The following is a 20802-nucleotide window of genomic DNA, read 5'->3' on the forward strand; positions in this document are numbered from 1 at the left end:
CTCTGGCGTTTAATCCCGAAATAGCTAGAGAAAAAATTTTTAGCGAGCTGGAACTTGGTAGGGTCGCAGGTCCTTTTACCTCCCCTCCTTTCCCAAATTTTCGTATTTCTCCGTTAGGTTTAGTACCCAAAAAAGATACGGGATCTTTCCGCCTGATTCACCACCTATCGTACCCCACCGGTTCATCTCTAAATGATGAGGTAGATAAAGACGTCTGTTCTGTTAGCTACTCATCATTTGACTTGGCCATAGACATGCTTAGGACTATGGGTAAGAACGCTCTTATGTCCAAATCGGACATTAAGTCGGCGTTTCGGTTATTACCTATAGATCCTAACGGTTTTAATTCATTAGGCTTTTATTTTGAAAACCATTTTTTCTTTGACAAATGCCTCCCTATGGGCTTTTCCCTTTCTTGTTTCTACTTCGAGAGCTTCTCATCATTTTTGCATTGGATACTGGAATCCAATTCCCCTAATGTCAATATTTTGCATTATCTAGACGATTTTTTGTTTGTAGGCCCCCCTGAATCCTCAATTTGTTTAGATACACTTAATAGTTTTATTAAAATGTGCGAGTATTTTGGTGTTCCCATTGCCCATGAGAAAACCGTTTTTCCTTGTAATTGTATCGAGTTTTTAGGCGTTACGTTAGACTCGGTTAAAATGGAATCCAGACTCCCGCTGGACAAAATTGTAAAATTATCCACTGCACTAAATAATTGTCTTACCAAAAAGAAGGTGATCTTAAAGGATCTTCAATCTTTACTCGGCCTACTAAATTTTGCTTTGCGTATTATTCCAATCGGTCGAGTTTTTTCTAGACGGCTTTATGATGCTTTCTCTGTTTCAGTGAATTCCACTTTCGGCTGTGGTGTTCTCTTGTCACATCATTGGTGTTAGGTTCAGTGGCCATCTCATTGGTTGGATTCTCATATCACAAATAATGAGATGGTGCTGGAACTCTTTGCAATTTTTTTGGGGCTCTATTTATGGGGCTCTTTGATTCAGAACTCCAGGATTAGCATCTTTTCATTGAATCAAGGAGTACTTCTCTCCATAAACACCCTATCCTCTAAAAATAAATGTGCTTCTTTGATTATAAGACAGTTGGTTTTAACATGCCTAAAATTTAATATTTGGATCAAAGCGAAACAAGGTGTGAGTGCATGGGCTTCAGTGGCGGGTTCACTGTACAAACATGAGCGGTCAATCTTTTGCTTACAGGTACCCAACGCAGATTTGGAGCCAACTCCTTGCCCGCAGTCAATTTGGGAGCTGATTTCGATCTGATTCCTCAGTGTATTAGGAATTCCCTCTCTGCTAGATCATGGGCCGATTATTCGGCCGCGTGGCTTAGATGGGTGAATTTTTGCGCCCTTCATAACTTAAATTGTAATGTATCCAATGCCTTATCCGGCCTGCAGTTTGCAGTATCTCTGTCTGAATCAGGCCTCTCCCACTCAGCTATAGCTAAATCCATTGCAGGGGTATCGTTTTTTCTAAAATTAAGGGGTAACCCCCCGCTAACTAGTTTTTTCCCCTTAAAGCAATTTTTGAAGGGCTTGAAGAGATCTAACTTTAAACCCGATTCAAGACGCCCGATCTCTTTCCAGCTTTTGAAGGAATTATGCTTAGCGCTCCCTGATGTTTGTAGTTCTAGAGAGGAGAGCCTTTTATTTTATTCAATATTCACACTCACATTTTTCGGTGCCTTGCGGGTTGGCGAGGTAGTCTCAACTAAAAAATCTGAACCTTCTGGTCTGTTCATGTCTGATGTCAGAGTTGATAATTCTCAAGTAGTTTTATTTATTAGAAAATCAAAAACAGACCAGATGGGCAGAGGATCTAGGTTAATTATTAACTCTTTCCCTGAGCCGTTAATCTGCCCAGTATCTAGTTTTATGCGTTGGCTTACTATTAGGCCAGATATTTCAGGCCCGTTATTTATTCATTTGGATGGTTTACCTGTAACTATATTTCAATTCAATGCAGTCCTAAAAAAATGCTTATGTTCTTTGAATTATCAACACCTTAGGATCACTTCCCATTCTTTCCGTATAGGAGCTGCTACCGAAGCAGCCAGATCAGGCTTAGAGGATGCTTCAATACAGAAATTGGGTAGATGGGAATCTAATAGATTCAAATTGTATGTTCGCCACGAACTTTACGATTACTAATTATCTATTTATTTTTCAGGTCCATTCATAGTTTGGATTATTGGACACTCGTATATTTTTTGGGCAGAGAAGAGGGCCAGGCAGAGAGTTTATACTGAGAATTTATCATTTAATTCTTCTCAAGTTCAGATCTTCTGGCACAGTGTTCGGGGCATGAAATGGTCAAATTTTTGTTTTGAGTTTAGAAAATGTATTAACATGTTTCCTTTTCCAGATTTAGTGATTTTTCATCTGTCCGGTAACGATCTGGGCAAAATGAGAACTTTAGATTTATTGGCTTTTATGAGGTCTGATATTTGCAGCATTAGACAGTCCTTTCCGTCTGTGGGTCTTGTTTTTTCTGAAATTGTCCCCAGAATTTTATGGTCTGATTCTAAGTTTTTATTTTTGGATAAGATTCGTAAAAGAATTAATAGGAGTATGAGTAAATTTTTACCATTAATTGGCGGTTTTTCCTTTCGTCATGAGGATTTAGAAGGGTTTTTACCAGGGCTTTTCCGGAATGATTTGGTCCATTTATCAGTTATTGGATTGGATATTTTTAACTTAAATTTACAATCGATGGTTGAAAAGTGGCTGTGTGGTTATGGGGGGGCCTCGCCTCTTTGAGGCTTGGCTCTTGGGAAAATCGCCCATTGGTATGGGCGGATTGGATTTGGTCTTTTTATGGAAATATGGAAGTTGTGATTACATTATTTATTCTGTTTGTAACTGGTTTAACCCTAAATAAACATCACGGCCATTTTTCTTCCACTCATTAAATTATGTGTTGTGTTTTTATTTATTATTTAAGGAATAGATCTTGTAATGCCATGCTAGCCCCCCCCCCCGTCAAAAAATGAAATAAAGGGGGGGTCTCATGGCATTACAGATCTTAGGAATATTGTTGTTATCAGATATGCACATTGGGCTTTAATTTAGGGTTCAATCTCAGGTCAGTTTAAATGTCCATGGTGAGCTATTTTTAGAAGCTCTGGTTTTAACTGGCGCTTTTGGCGCCCATTTCAAATGATTTTTATTGGTGGTTATGGTTGTTGGGCAGATTTATTCTGCTATATATTTACCGGCTTTTACCAGGGAACATCATTCCGCTGGAGCAGTGAAGAAAAGAAGAGCCCACCCTCCCTCCCCTTTTCTTTGTTAAGTCCCCGTCGTGATGTTCTTGTTTGTGGGAAAATCGCCCATTGGTATGGGCGGATTGGATTTGGTCTTTTTATGGAAATATGGAAGTTGTGATTACATTATTTATTCTGTTTGTAACTGGTTTAACCCTAAATAAACATCACGGCCATTTTTCTTCCACTCATTAAATTATGTGTTGTGTTTTTATTTATTATTTAAGGAATAGATCTTGTAATGCCATGTGACGTGAGCCCTGTGCACAATCATTGCTGGCATAACTCTCCGCGTCTTCAGACATCTAGAAGTCAGTGCTGCAGCTGTCCGCTCACTTCTTCTTAATGTCTAATACATCTGAAGGTGGGGAAAGTGACACCAGCGTAGATTGGGTGCACGGCTCCCATGACATAACAATCGCACATGAGCTTCAGGAAAGCGAGTGCCAATACAAGAACAACTACGCTGGCTGTTGTGAATTCCGTTCTCGGACTCCCTCCTGTGGTCAAGAATGGTACTTTGGTTAGTTCTGCTCTTGGACTCCCTCTGGTGGCTTCGAGCAGAACTGCTGGTCACTGAAGTTGGCTTTATCAGCTGCTCTCGTTTATTGCTATGCTTGTTTCCCTATTTAACTCCACTCAGATCGTTACTTTATGCCAGCTGTCAATGTTTCAGTATTGGTTCAGATCTCTCTTGGACTTCTCTGAGGACCTGTCTACTCCAGCAGAAGCTAAGTCTTTGCTAGTTCATTTGTTGTTACTGCTTCCTGAATATATTTCTTAGTACTGCTAAATTCTAGTCCAGCTTTCTATCATGATATTCCCTTGCTAGCTGGAAGCTCTGGGGGTGCAGAGTGGCACCTCCACACCGTGTGGGGAGTCTTTTTGCTTACTCTGCGTGGTTTTTTGTAGTTTTTTGTGCTGACCGCATAGTTCCCTTTTCTTTCCTCTGACTATTTAGTTAAGTCTGGCCTCCTTTGCTAAAACCTGTTTCATTCCTGTGTTTGTGACTTTCCTCTTAACTCACAGTCAATATATGTGGGGGGCTGCCTTTACCTTTGGGGAATTTCTCTGAGGCAAGGTAAGGCTTCTATTTCTATCCTTAAGGGTAGTTAGCTCTTAGGCTGTGAAGAGGCGTCTAGGGAGAGTTAGATACGCTCCACGGCTATTTCTAGTGTGTGTGATAGGAGTAGGGTTTGCGGTCAGCAGAGTTCCCACTTCCCCAGAGCTAGTCCCGATTTTGAGTTTACTCATCAGGTCATTCCGGGTGCTCCTAACCACAGGTCCATAACAGCTGGCACCGGAGGTGAGTATAAGTGTTGTTATATTGCAAACCTGCTGATCGAGACAGGCTTGTTTGAGTAGTGGACAACCTCTTTAACTAAACAGCCGATCTGCGGTCGTTTAATGATAAATATCAGCCTCCGTAAACCCAAGTTTAGTTGCTTCTTGCTGACAAAGTAAGTGGCCACCTAAGTTGCCAATGGAGGGGCACAATGATCTATTAACGAAAAACAAAGAAAAACAATGCAATGTCTATCTTCAGCCAGTTGACTTTGTATCAATTAGCTGATAATGCTGTATGATGCAACTGAACTTTTACATGAAAAAAATATATATTTAGTTTACTCAACGGTGCCTTTTCCTGGATGAATACAGGCTTATAGCTGTCAGTGGCATAAATGTCTTTTGGACAGCTCTTAGGCTAAATGTCGGAGATCAACGTACGGATAACACTTCTTTGGCACCAAGTATTCTTCTTTTGTAACTTTGCAATTGAAAAACTTTTTCTACTGACCTCTAAACTGCAGTGATATAGTCATCCAAAAGCTTGCTTGGCCAATACTTATTCTTCTCAACCTCCCCATCAGTATACACATTTGGTCCAGCCAAGACAGAACGTGTTCTCTATGGGGAGAAGAGAATAAGTCGCTACTAGACATGTCTAGTGGTGGCTTATTTCCCTTGGCAACAAAAGATCGGGAGGGTAAAATTCAACATGTAAATTCATAAGTGGTTCTTCAGTCCCAAACAAATCACCAGGTTTGGCTGCTATGTGTAATATGTATGGCTACACTTAGGCATTTGACTGACGCAGAGGTGTATCCAGCCTTTCCTGCACCCGGGGCTAAGGATCAGTTTGGCGCCCCCCCAAACCTCCCCCAACACACAATTTACGACTGTTGCGTTGCCCCTGGCCTCTGCTCCCGACCCTCCCTATCTTGCAGGCTCCATATAGCCGACCCCCAACCAGCCCCCTTAAATTTCAAACATTATCATTCTGATTCTATTAAGTTCGGTCGGTGTCTTCAGTTCCATTACCCGGTCCCCGCGGCCGCGGTCTGGAGCTGGAGCACTTACCACTGTCCAACACCCGAACACTGGCACAACGCAGCAGCAGCCTGTGCTTGCCTTGCCCTGCTGTGTCTGTGTGAAGAGTGACGTCAGCCGCTGCTGGCGCTTCCCTGATGCAGAAGTGCCAACGGCAGTCAGCGTCTCTCAGCGGTCATCAGGGCTTAAACTGAGAAGGGACTCACACAGATTCACAAGGCAAGCCGAAGGGTACTAGCGACAGTGGCGCGGCTGTACACCTTGGGATTCGAGGACGATGTGCAGCACTTTCTCTGAGCCGGCTGTCAATTTGGCAGCCGGCTCAGAGAACGGGTTATCTCAGACTGTGGGGGCAGCAAAATGCCACCGACGAGGAGCCTCCTTGGACCGCCGCATGATCAGGCGGCCCGCTGGCACCCCCCTGTCGGCTGCGCCCAGGGAACATGCCCCGGCAGCCCCCCCCTGGATACGCCACTGGACTGATGCAAAATTAGCTGATCAATATGTTTATCCATATTATTCATATTTTTGGCATTAAGGTGAGCCGTCGAGGAGTGGGGGCACCGCTTCCGTTGAACAGTAGGGTGCCAACCCCCGCAGCTAGGTAGGCTGGCAATATCAGCAGGGAACAGTTGTAGTAAGGTACTATGTGACTATTATGCACTTCTGCACTTTGTGTTATCATGTCATTCACTCTCTCTCACACTGTTTAATGATTGCCGTCCATCATTTTTAAAAATCGGCAATTACTGTCCATTTCATTTTCCGGTCATGGTTGAATGGTGGCTTATCTGATTCACACTGTTCACAGTTGACAGATAGGAGCTTTAGGGACAGCCGCCGTGGAGCGGAGGCGCCTATCTCGTGAATATTGTAGGGTGCTAACCTCTGCTGCTAGGCAGCTTCAATCAGTATTAACAGTGTGAGGGATAGATTTAGTTTAGCACGGTTGTCTGCATGTTGATTGTATGTTATAATGTTTTTAAAGTGAACAAACAAATATTAAGTTTTATCTTAAAGAAGATTTAATAGGATACAAGGTTCTTTTTGGTTTTTCTTGGTTTTTTGATCCTTGGTTATTTATTTTTCTTGTTTTTTTGGTGGCACATTCCAGCATCACTTCTGGGGCCAGTGACTGGCTGCATGCACAGAATGTCACCAATCCCTGACATCTTCTTTAACACAATTACAGTAGCTTCAGGCAAACAGTCTAGAGATTCATTTACACTGCAAGATTATCATGAAGAATGCCTAGGAACACTCGTTTCACAAAAATTTGGCAGACCTGATGAACGAGGTATAAGCTTGATCGTCAGGTGAAATGTGAAATCTTTTGGTTTGCAGAAACGACTGTCTTTGGCTGCTTTCACATATCAGGTTTTTTGTTTCAGGCTAAATCCGGTAAATTTACAAAAAAAAACGGATCCGGGGTAAATTGCGAAAAACTGATGCACCGGATCAGTTTTTTAGCTGGATCCGGCTTTCTTAATTGCGCATGGATTTTTGACTTCCTGATTGCGGGGAAGAGGAGAAGAGTGCGGGGAAGAGGAGAAGAGAGAGAAGAGAGAGAAGAGAGAGAAGAGAGAGAGAGAGGAAGAGAGAGAGAGAGAGGGGAAGAGGAGAGAGAGAGAGAGAGAGAGAGAGAGAGAGAGAGAGAGAGAGAGATGCGTTTATTGCCGCAAACGTCCTTTCAGGCTTTTTTGCCACACAGAGAAAACGTTGCAGGGAAGTTTTTTGTGTCCGGCAAAAAAGCCTGAAGGGACGGATCCGGCACAAAATGGATGAAACGCATGTCCTTCAGGCACAATCAGGCGCTAATACAACTCTATGGGGAAAAAACGGATCCGGCGTGTAAAAAAACGGATCTGTTTTTTTCAAAAATTGCCGGATTGTGCCTGAAACAAAAAACCTGATGTGTGAAAGCAGCCTTATTCTGCAGTGCATTATCCTATGTAAGTAGGATCTTCACTGACAAGAACAATGGCAGCCTGCGAGTGGGAATTATTAAATGCGGCCTGCCTGGGTAAAAAGCTATTAAGAGGCAGCTGACTGGTATAAATATTTACTGTCTGGAGGACATTTAATGCCACAAGCTGGGTAGCGTAAACTCATTATTAACTAGTTAATGAACTTAGGGCTTGTGCACACGACCGTAAAAATCGGACGAGTCCTAGTCATCATTCTGACAGATAGCACTCGTCCCTATGTCATTCTTTGGAGCCATGCACATGTCCGATTTTTTTCCATTCATGTCTATGGGTACATGGAAAAAATCTGACCGCCCTTGGATGACATCCAAGTGCGGTCCGATTTTCCAGGACTGACAAAATGGAGAAGGATGTGAATTTTTTTTTTTCTTCTCCACATCAAAGAAAATTAGATCACACTATGATAACAAACTTATCAGGCTATGATTAGCATAATTGGCTGTGAAATCGGTCCTGTGACCCTAGCCTTACAAAGACAAATAATGAGGACTTGATCATGGGGTCTTAATGTTGAAATGTTCATTCATTGTTGGGGAAATGTTGTAACACACTTCACAAATGCTGTAAAAATAAAAAATATAAAAAAATAACTATTTTCTAGAATAACTAACTATTCTAGAATTTAAAGGGATACTCCGGCGAGCTAAAAAATATCCTAATGGACATGCCTTCATAAACTATAAAGCTAACATCCATGGTGTTGCTCGTAATCCTGACAGTACCGGCTATTGAATATGACAATGGGTCTGCTCCTTAGTGCTCCCCCTCCCTTCTGGCACGTTACGTTACGTCACAGATCAGGGGGTGTAGCCTGCTTCCGGCTTCTAGTAACATCTCCTTCTATTCGGTCTGAGATCAGGGGGCATGGCCAGCCTCTACCAAGCTACAATGATATCTGAGCTCTGAATGCCTTTCCCCTACCCTCTCAACTAGGGATCCATGCCTGCTTATTTCACAGCTACTTTATTACAGTGAAAGCTTCCTCCTTGCTCCTACACATGTCATAAAGAAGCTGCAAATACAGGCTTTGGTCCATTGCTGAACAAACCATGACAGTAAATTCAATAGCAGGCACTGTCATGATTACAAACAACCCTATGGATGTTAGTTTTATAGTTTATGAGGGCATGTCCATTAAAATACTTTCTTTTATCACCCCTGAGTACCCCTTTAATTCATGGGTCATAGATACATTATTATAAATACATAAATTATCCCTCACATTTCAATGTGAATACTAAGAAGACTACTATACTATATATACTATTCTTACATTGTTGCCCAGTATTGCAGTCCTGCACAGGCAACTGAGCTTCTTTTCTTATAAGGTTGGTTTGGACATTTACATGAAGTATGCCGAACATATTCCTTCTAATGTAACATCAATAAAGATTACACTAGAAGAAAAGACAATACAAGAACAATCCTTAATGCCATCACATTATTATTGGGCATAAAAAGGTAATCTCTTGTTATTGCCTTTCATCAGGGCACTTTTCATACTCTTTATTCATGATCTACAACTTATCTTAATGTAACACTAATTTAATATAGCCGTAAGGTTTTGTCTGCATTTTAATTGCCAGAATTTGCATAATAATCAATACGCTACCGCTATTAATTCATATATACATAAAAGCTAGCAGAGGAAGGGTAATGTTTATACACTGGACTTGTTAAAACATTTTACAATTGCACTTCTTCTTTACTCCTTTCAGCATTTTGTGGTAATAATAATACAGAATCTGTGTACACATCAATATCACTGATGGCCGCACATGTTATAATCTTGTAATTGGCAACTGGGAAATGCTAGACAAAGGTTTCAGTAATCTACTATATAATTGTCTTAGGGTCACTTCCGTCTTTCTGTCTTTCTGTCTGTCTGTAATGGAAATCCCAAGTCGCTGATTGGTCGCAGCAAAACAGCCACGACCAATCAGCGACGGGCACAGTCCGGCGGCAAAATGGCCGCTCCTTACTCCCCGCAGTCAGTGCCCGGCGCCCGCTCCATAATCCCATCCAGTCAGCGCTCACACAGGGTTAATGGCAGCGTTAACGGACCGCGGTATGCCGCTGTGTAATGCACTCCGTTACTGCTGCTATTAACCCTGTGTGACCAACTTTTTACTATTGATGCTGCCTATGCAGCATCAATAGTAAAAAGATCTAATGTTAAAAATAATTAAAAAATAAAAAATACTTATATACTCACCGTCCGTCGGCCCCTCGGATCCAGAATCGGCCTTTCCTGCTCTTCGCGACGCTCCGGTGATCGCTCCATGCATTGCGATCTCGCAAGATGATGACATAGCGGTCTCGCGAGACAGCTACATCATCATCTCGCGAGACCGCAATACACTCTTGAGACCGGAGCGCCCGAGGAGCATCGGTAAACGCTTCGCCTGGATCCCGGGGCCAACGGAAGGTGAGTATATAACTATTTTTTATTTTAATTCTTTTTTTAACAGGGATATGATGCCCACATTGCTATATACTACGTGGGCTGTGCAATATACTACGTGGGCTGTGCAATATACTACGTGGGCTGTGCAATATACTACGTGGGCTGTGCAATATACTACATGAGCTGTGCAATATACTACGTGGGCTGTGCAATATACTACGTGGGCTGTGTAATATACTATGTGGGCTGCGCAATATACTACGTGGGCTGTGCAATATACTACGTGGGCTGTGCACTGTACTACGTGGGCTGTTCAATGTAATACGTGGGCTGTGCAATATACTACGTAGGATGTGCAATATACTACATGGCTGTGCAATATACTATGTGGCTGTGCTATATACTACGTGGGCTGTGCTATACACTACGTGGCCTGTGTTATACACTACGTGACCTGTGTTATATACTACGTGGCCTGTGTTATACACTACGTTGGCTGTGTTATACACGTGGCCTGTGTTATACACTACGTGGCCTGTGTTATACACTACGTGGGCTGTTATATACTGCGTGCGTGGGCTGTTATAAACTACGTGGCAGTGTTATATGCTATGTGGGCTGTTATACACTCCGTGGGCTGTGCTATATACTATGTGGCTGTGCTATATACTCCATGGGCTGTGCTATATACTCAGTGGGCTATGCTATATACTACGTGGCTGTGCTATATACTACGTGGCTGTGCTATATACTACGTGGCTGTGCTATATACTACGTGGCTGTGCTATATACTACGTGGCTGTGCAATATACTACATGGCTGTGCAATATACTACGTGGCTGTGCTATTTACTACATGGGCTGTTTTATAATACGTGGCTGTGCTATATACTACGTGGCTGGCCGCGAACAATCAGCGACAGGCGCAGTCCTGTGTATTAAATGTATTATTCTAAAATCTTCTTAACTAAACTACATACATATTCTAGAATACCCGATGCGTTAGAATCGGGCTACCATCTAGTTATGGGATATTTACCCAATTAGTGCCCAAAACTAAATAAATATGGCTACATTTTTATACTTCACACCAAAACGTTTTTTTCACCTCCAAGAAGCATTACTATCAATATTATTATCATCATATTATTTTGCAGTCATCATATTATATAGCACTGTATACTTACAATTGCTCATTTGACCTTTCTACCCAGTTAATTATTCTCTTTTCCATTAGGTCTATGAAATCACGTGATTAAAAACAGACTAGCTGAATCCTTCTAAGCTATCTGAAATACAATTCTACATCACTGCGGAGTCCCTGGCAGGGGGGAGGAACAGAGCTGCTGGGTCAGAAGCTGATGAAGGGAATGTCCTCATGCAGGGAAAAGAGACTTCCTGTTTCTACATAGAGTTTAGAAGGATTCAGCTAGTCAGTTTTTAGTCACGTAATGTCATAGATTTAATGGAGAACAGGAAAGGGAAAATGAGCAATTGCAAGTGCACATTACTATGTAAAATGATTAATGCATTTTATTAGGAGAATAAAAAACTTTGCAATAATGTAACCTGTACCTTTGTGATTGGGGAGCTCCTGTTCTCAGAAGAAACAGAGTCTGTGGTCCATACTTGGTCCTTTAACCTGGACCTGCTAACAGCAACACTACTAGGCATCTTTTTCTCATCACATAAATATTAATTAAAGAGCACTTCCATGGAACCCCCATTTTCAATATTTTTACACTGTGCATGTGAGCTAGCTCTGTTCATGATGTCCTATTAGGCCCTTCATGGCATGAGCTGTACATGTACGGCGGTGCGGGAAGTGCGTTCCTGCAAAACACTGTATGAGTATGGCGAGGCGATCGCACCGACTCACTAGCAGTGCCACCGATATCATTAGCAGGTGTCAGCTATACATCATAGTAACGCTCACAATCGGTGCCATCACTAGTTGTGGGAGTATAACATCCCTGATTCCGCTGTCAATAGCGACAGAGGCATCGATCTGCTTAGTGGACGGAGGGGCTCCCTCTTCCCTTTGATCAGCACAATGTCATTGTGATCGTGTTGTGCCAATGGTCTTCATGGTGACCCCAGGCTGAATAACAGCCGTGGGGTCACCCAGCTACAGTGGTCTAAAGTGGGGTAACTTAAACCCCAATGCAAAAGCTCCAAAATCACATACAAAAAATGGTATCAATAAAAGTTTCATTTTGTTCTGCAAAAAAACAAGCCAGTTACAAAAAATAAAAAAGTTTAAAAAGTTACAGCTATCAGGGTATGATGATAGAAAAACAAATCATTATTGCGAAAAATGTACCATATTTTAGTGTGCAATATAGCAAAACATTAAAAAACTATATAACTGCGATCAAAATGACCTGAAGAATAAAATTACCTGATCATTTTTACCGTGCCAAGATTGGCGCAAAAAAAATACAATAAAAACCATTCCTGAATTTCTGTTTTTTCTTCACTCTGGCATCCAAAAATAATAAAAAAAAAGCGATGAAAAAATGTTATGTAGTCCACAATGGAAGAACACAAAAATAAACTTGGACCGCAAAAAAACAAACTTGTTCAGCGGAAAAATAAAAAAGTTATAGCTCTCAGAAAATGGTGATGCAATAAGAAATGCTTCTTTTGTATATCAGTATTTTATCATGCAAAAAAAGCTAATTTATAAAAATACTAACTAACTAACCCTGGCGTTGCTGTAATCACACTGGCCAGAAGAACAAAGTCATCTTAGGACGTTCACTGCACGATGAACAGCGTAAAATTATGTAAAAATATGAAAGACATTCCTGAATTGCTTTTAATTTGTTAATTCTGTTTCTCAAAAACTGCAATAAAAATCAAATTAAAAAATGTTATGTACAGGGGGACACTGCAAAGAGATGTACACCATACGATATATGCCTCTTTACAGTGGGTCCCTATGGTGTACAGAAGCTTCGGGATCCATCCTGACAGTGCACACTGATGGGCGCATACCTCCCGAGCGTATGTACCCAGCAGTGTCCACAAGCACCTAGAAATAATTACAGTCGCTGCTGGAGACGTTTCAGCTGATCGTGAGAGTGTCAGACTCCCACTAATCTAATATTGAGGCGTCAATTGTTAAGTCCTCTATCACCCTTTTAACAATCAATGTGGCAGCACATGTCTCCGGAAACACAATCTGGGTACTATGTATTTGGCACTAAAATGGTATATTTGCAATTTTCACTCTGCAACATCAATTGTGTACAAATTTCCGGAGAACGCAAGTGAGGTTAAAATAGTCACTACACCCCTAGATGATTTCCCTGAGTGCAATTTGCAACATGGGGTAACTTTTGGGGGATTTATGCTGTTTCAAGATACCTGAAGGTGCCTCGTTCATCTGCACAAAAAATTATACACAAGTACAAACAAGATGAGAATGTCCAGTCATCATACCGCTCAGGAAGGAGACGGGTTCTGTGTCCCAGAGATTAACATGCTTTGGTCTGACATGTGCATATCAACCAAAGGACAAAAGCAAAAGACCTTGTGAAGATGATGTAGGCATTTGGTAAGATTGTGTCAATATCCACAGTGAAACGAGTACTGTATCAACATGGGCTGAAAGGCCACTCTGCCAGGAAGAAGCCATTACTCCAAAAGAAACATAAAAAAGTCAGATTAGTGTTTGCAAATGCACACAGGAACACAGACATTAATTTTTGGAGACATGTTCTGTGGTCTGATGAAATTAAAATTTACCTTTTTGGGCATAATGACCATTGTTACGTTTGGAGGAAAAAGGGAGAAGCTTGGAAGCCTAAGAACACCATCCCAACTGTGCAGGGCTGCCACTAGGAATTTCAGGGCTCCATACTGGCAACATTTTTGGGCCCCCTTAAGACTCTGCTCAGCATCCAACCAGATCCGCCTCCACCTCTCGAATCTTCCACTCTTATTATATTTTGTTGTGTTGTTGTGGCTGATGACAAACTGCAATTCTGGTACTTTGATTTTTATTTTTTTTTCATATTTTTCAAAGCATTTTTCTTTTATTTTTCTCTGCATTTGTTTGTCCTCTTAGGGGGCTTGAACCTGCAATAATCCGATCAATTGTGCTACATTTAGCAGTGCCACAATATTGCTGAGTATTGCAAAAATCACTACCTCCTATGAAAGTCAGCTATAGGCTGGTTTTCACAGGAATTTGTCATTACTGGCACAGGCCATCAACAGGCCTCTGGTTATCATGGCAAAATATCAGTTCCCCACGATCACGTCACAAGAGTGCCAATGGGCGCATAGAACAGCACTCTCCCTTGCCGACACGCTGTAAATGCTACTGTCACAGACCCACAGCAGTGTTTAACTGTTAGTGACAGATGATGGCTGAATATCACTGCCATCATTTTCCAGGAAAGATGCGGGATAAGCTTGCAAGCCTGCATCAAGGTCAGGGAGAAAACATATGACTTACCCAGTATGTCATATTTCTTTAAGGGCTTAAACACTCTGGGGAGATTTTTCAAAACTAGTAGTAGGCAAAAATGATGTAGCTTCCTATATCAATGCATTAGAGTATAACTATATATGTACACTCACAGTACATACCTATATATAAGACACACATATAGAATATGCTCATGTATAATAAACACCAGTGCATATGTGATATACTATACATTTATGTATTATATGTGTCTGTGTATTGTACCTGTGTATATGTGTATAAAGTCTTCACTGGGGGATGCGGTCAGGGGTCTGTCCCAGCCTGGATTTTTTACAGTAGTAATGACTGGAAGCCGCCTGTCAGAGAACACAGCTTGTGATTTAGCGACTGTGTTCCCAAGCACTGAGCTCTCTGGTCGGTCCTGTATGTGGATGAGAATCCTGCACCAATCAAACAGCACAAAACTCCGGGGTCACAGTTAGTAAATCACTACTTTTAGTCTCTGACTGCAGCCTCTGCCTCCTCTCATCACTGTGCTAAGCAATTGGACACATTCAGGCCGTTCTTTACCTCAGGTTCAAGGGGATGATTGAGGTCCTGCACAGCTGCAGCTTCCTTCCAGCCATGAGTGTGCTGACCCATTCTGCACAAGCTGGAAGTGTGTGCAGGGAGAAGGAGGCGCCAGACAGGACGAGCGGGGAGGAGGAGCAGCCGTGAAGACAGGAGATACCAGATGCTGCACACATGGTTGTGATACGTAAAGCAGTGTTACTGTTGGTAATTGACGGTGACTGGCCCCCTTGCCCCGGTGAGCAGAAGCAAAGAAAGGAAGGGGCCTGAGCAGCCAGCATGTCCAGCCCCCCTCTTTCCTTCTGCTCACTGGGTCCTATACACCAGTAAGAGCAGTAATACCCTGATGGCGGCCCTTCAAAAGTGAAACATGGGGGTGGCAGCATCATGTTGTGGGGTTGTTTTGCTGCAGGAGGGACTGGTGGAAGTCACAAAATAGATGTATTCATGAGAAAAGAAGATTATGTGGCAATACTGAAGCAACATCTCAAGACATCAGCCAGGAAGTTAAAGCTTGGGCGGAAATGGGTCTTCCAAATGGACAGTGACCCGAAGCATACTGCCAAATGGTAACAAAGTGGCTTAAGGATAACAAAGTCAATGTTTTGGAGTAATCATCACAAATCCCTGATCTCAATCTCATTGAAAATTTATGGGCAAAGCTGAAAAGGCAGGTGTGAGCAAGGCGACCGACAAACCTGGATCAGTTACACCAGTTTTATCAGGAGGAATGGGCCCAAATTCTGACCAACTATTGTGGGAAGCTTGTTGAAGGATATCCCAAACATTTTACCCAAGTCATTCAGTTTAAGGGCAATGGTACCAAATAAAATGTATGTAAACTTTTGACTTTTGAAGTAAGTAATAAAAATGCTTTACAACATTCCCTAGGCTCATTATTCTGGCATTTGGCAAACATTAATAATTATGATAATCCTATTTGACCTAAAATGAGAAAGGTTTTTTCTGATTTCATGTCAGATATTGAGAAACATATGCATATGTGACTTTTTATATAGTGTATGGAAACTTCTAGTTTCAACTGTATCTATCTATCTATAATGTATAACAGTAATATAATTCCATAGAATAACCAGGTACAAAACATTTAAGGGTCAAGTTTCTGTTCATACTTCTGGCCAAAGTCTCAAGTTCAAAGTGATGATTTTCTCATTCTGACTAATTTTAAAGTATCTTTAGGCCATTTAGATTTCTTTTTTGGAGCTCAAAGCTGTAGCTCACATCTAAGAAGGAAGTACATGTTTCTATATCAGGAGTACCTGAGAAAAGCACAAATTATAATGTAATTGAAAACACTGAGAATATCATAAAACATTTAAAAATGACTGCAAACCTTTCTTAAATAAGTAAAAAGCAAAAGATAAAGAATTTGGTATTCCTAAGGAAAAGTTAGTTATGGTAGGAAAATAAAAGGCATCGGTGAACTAATATAAGAGCAATGTGCTATAATCACTTTACTTATAGTAATTTGCAATTTGATAATTCTTATGATGATAGCACTAATGATTTACCTGCGCATTTTATATGTTGCCAATCAACTTTAACTTGTGTTCTTTTGATTACCTGGCACAATGCTATTTGAGCATCACACAGCAATGACGACTTTTCGCTAGGGCAGCTAATCAAAAGAAGAGTCACAACGCTGACAGGCAAGATGCAGTACTCCCTCTCCTCACCAATGGCCACAACACCACTGTCGTGGCCGATGTAATGGGAGGTGTGCATCGCTTCGCGCTAACTCTATTCTCAAAAATTATATATGATGTCAAAACTAGTGGAAGCCACACCAACTGAGCTAAGCTTATGAGGAGTAATATAGTTTCTCATCCCGACTGATTTTTTCAAATTTGATAATAAAAATTCATATATTCAGTCCTTAATGAAGGATTCATGAATTCAGTTCTTGCATGGAATATCCTGGGTATTTATAATATAAGGATCTTCAGTACTTGTACATTGTACACCTAAAAAAAACTTTTAAAAATTATGTAACTTATGTGTATTAATTAGTATTCTGGGACTTAATCAATAATGATATAAAAATTACAGCAGATGATTCAGAAACTATAATGTGTGGCTGCATCATGACTAGAACTGTATACAGTGCTGAATTAAACCCAAGTCGAAATCTTGGGATCCCTTCAGCAATTTCCTAATACATTTTTGAATTTACAAATAACAGTTTAAATACACCAATTAAATTGTAGAACGTCAACTCTGGGTGTATGGGTGTAGGCCTATGTATACTCTTCTGTGTTCACGAAGTATCTACTCTGTGAGAACTCGTGGCCACGTTCCTCTCCGAGTTCTGGCCAACCACACAATTGCCATGCCCAATCACATCTACTACTCTTGGGTTCTCTAATATACCCGACAACAGCTGAAACATAATTTGATTGCCACTTGCTGTAATGTCTACATCGGAGCTCTGTTGCTCCATCTGGTCCCCAATGTCACCTGGCCAGGTCGTCAGGCTGATTGTAAATTTCTTTCAATAACAAATCAGTATTATTTTTATCCGTTGCATGAGGCCACCAGAAGGCAAAGGGCCAATTGGTCAGTGCCTAGTTTGCCTAATTGGTAATCCGGCACCGACTCTACATGTATTACGTGTGGACTCATAGATTGGAAAAAAAAGAACTTGTTCCAGCTCCATATCTGTAAAATTCAGGCTTGAAACTTTATTTTGCCAATTTAAAAGCAGTGGAAATATGCTCTCCAGAAGCACAGCGGGACAAGAGCGATGCGTTTCGATCACTAAAGATCTTTATAAAGCTATATACAAATAGTTCAATGCACAATATATAGATCCCACAGACCAATGAGAAACAATTAGATAGTCACATGATTAACCAAAGGTCCTTCAGATGTAAAAGAATCATAGTAAATGGCATAATAGCAAGAAAAAAAACAACAAAAAAACAATTATTTGCAAACATACAAGACTACAAACCTCCACATGAAAAACAGGAGAAAAGACAATAAAAAGCAACAAATATATTAGAATTAAAAGCATGCTAGACAGGTGCATATGACATCAATAGTGATACATCAATTCATTACGTTTGTTGAGACCTGTTGGAAATCGAGTGTTAAGATAATAGATCCAAAAGGCTTCACGTGTGAGAAGAAACCGTCTGGCATCCCCACCATGTAAGGGTCTATTCACACGTTCTATACCGTGTACTTGAAAAAACTTTGTGCTGCGAGCATGTTTCATGATGAAATGCTTAGAGGCTGCAGAAACAGTGCGAGTTGAGTCCCCAATGTAACCTATGTCATATAGGTGTTCGCTAATGCGAATCTTCAGTTTGCGCTATGTACACCCGACATAGGATAAATGGCATGCAGTGCAATTAATTTTATAAACAACAAAATTAGTATTACAATTAATATATTGTTTGATGTAGAAACTTTCTAAGTTGTTATAGTTATAAAACACTTTAGTAATAAGTGCATGTGCGCAAGTTTTGCAGTTTTTCCAACCACATTTGAAAAAACCACTGCAATCCAACCATGTCTTATTTCTATGTCTATCTGCACAAAACATACTGGGAGAAATTTTGTTACCTATGGATGGGGCTTTACTGGCTACTACATTGATACCAGCTTTCAAAATTTTGGCCAGATTCTCATCTTCATATAAAACCGGAAGAAATTTATTAACAATTCCCTTGATTTGATAAAACTGTGGACTGAACTGAAAGCATACATAGGGTTTGTTGCCAATGTTGTTTTCCGAATTGGAAGATACCATTTCTGTTTTGCGTGAAATAAGGTCCTCACGATTTTTATGACTTAAAATTTTACTTGCTCTTTTTAAAGTCCAATCTGGATAATTACGGCGCTTTAATTTACCAGATATCAAATCAATTTCTCTGTCTAGATCAAGATTATTACTACAGGTACGTTTTACTCTAACATATTCACCCACAGGACTTGACCGAATAGTGTGTCTAGGATGGCTACTGCTGGCATGTAAAATAGTGTTGCCACTTAATGATTTGTGATATGTACTGGTTGAAATTAATCGATCTGCTGTACCACTTAAATTTAAATCCAAAAATTGAATGTGACCAGAGTCCTGTCTATAAGTAAAACGAATATTGTACGGATTAGAGTTGAGATAATTCATAAATTCTGGTATGGCAGATACATCGGTACCCCAAATTATGAGCAAATCATCGATATATCTGCCATACCATACTAAACAGGAAAGAAATGGATTAGATACAGAAAATATAAATTCATATTCCCAAAATGCCATTACAAGGTTAGCCAAAGAAGGTGAGAATTTGGCACCCATGGCCACACCAGATTTCTGTAAAAAAAATTGACCATCAAAAAAAAATAAATTGTGCGTCATTAGAAAAAAAGTAGCCTGTAAAATAAAGTTTTTTAAATCCACCGAATAATTACTGAATTTGTCTAGGTGAAACTGAAGGGCACGCATAGCTAAATCATGTGGAATGCATGTGTATAATGAAATAACATCACAGCACAACCAGGAATAATTAGAGAGCCACACTTTGTCCGAAAAAACTTTCAACACCTCCTTAGGGTCTCTGATGTATCCGGGGATTCTGCACACAAGAGGCTGCAGAAGTGAATCTACCCACTCGCATAAATGCTCATTAGCCGAGCCAATACCAGATACTATCGGCCTCATGGGAGGAATGGCATAGTTTTTGTGAACTTTTGGAAGTCCATGAAGGATAGGGCAAACAGGATTTTTTACCACTAGATATTCAACTTGTTTTTTTGTAAGCACGCCAAGACTATAGCCCTCCTCAATAACTTTGTCAACCTGATCCTTAAATTGAATTGAAGGATTTGTTTTGAGCTTCTCGTATATAGATGTATCAGAAAGTAATTCCATAATTTTAAGACAGTAGTCTGTGGAATTTAAGACCACCACCATTCCTCCTTTATCAGACATTTTTATTACTATGTCCTTCATCTCTTTTAATTCCTGTAGTGTTTTCCATAGATTGCCAGGGACAGCATCTATTTTTTTTAGAGAATGTTTTTAATTAATTTTCTTACCATGTTCTTCAGCTACTATGGCAAGGTTTGCATGGGCCTCAGCTTCTTTTCTCCCTCCATCAATTTTAATTTTTTTAGATGTCTCGAAACAATATTCATAAAAATGGTTTGAAAGCCAATGGTCATCCAGCGTCTTGAAATACTGGGCCAGAGCCAACTGATTAATGTAAACCTCTTCATAGTAGCCTATAAAAGACAAAAATAAGCATGTATTTTACACATTAGAAGTAGTGCGTCCGAGGACACAGCTGTCTATTTGTAAAACCGAGTCTTTAATTAACAGATAACAATAAAGTGACAATAAGGGTACATGCACTCTGTGGATTTGGAGCGGATTTTCTCCATTTAAATCCGCAAGGATATCCAAACCAAATCCACAAACTGTGCATTTACCCTTCCAATGTAGATATTACCATTTATTGTCAGCATATTACAGCACCTGCTGAGAAAAGGGGATTTTAAAAATCTCATCTACACATTGTGTATGAATTAGGCGCCTCTCATCAATGGCGTGCGTCTCTGGATGCCTCATCAAAAACGTTACTCCAGTCAGGAATTGGAGTAACATTTATGATGTAGGTTATGCCTCAACTTTTGATAAAATTATTGGGAAGGGTTTGGCAATGCTCTGTCAATGCTCCACCCACTTTGGCCAAGCTAGCCGAAACTGACATGAAAATGACAAAAGGCATTTGCAAGTGTTCA

At 40.6% G+C, this 20802-nt stretch overlaps 1 protein-coding gene across 5 annotated transcripts in view; it reads right to left on the reverse strand.

Annotated features, from left to right (window-relative positions):
- TTC29 (tetratricopeptide repeat domain 29) overlaps positions 1-20802 on the reverse strand; it is a 349015-nt gene that overhangs the window by 255134 nt on the left and 73079 nt on the right. For all 5 annotated transcript variants that reach the window (XM_077279296.1, XM_077279292.1, XM_077279295.1 and 2 more), the window contains exon 5: positions 20098-20283. In XM_077279296.1, coding sequence (XP_077135411.1) covers positions 20098-20283 — 186 coding nt within the window. The remainder of the gene's footprint in view (positions 1-20097; positions 20284-20802) is intronic.

The sequence above is a fragment of the Ranitomeya variabilis genome, chromosome 1, assembly GCF_051348905.1.
Source record: "Ranitomeya variabilis isolate aRanVar5 chromosome 1, aRanVar5.hap1, whole genome shotgun sequence".
In the NCBI taxonomy this organism is placed as follows: Eukaryota; Metazoa; Chordata; class Amphibia; order Anura; family Dendrobatidae; genus Ranitomeya; species Ranitomeya variabilis.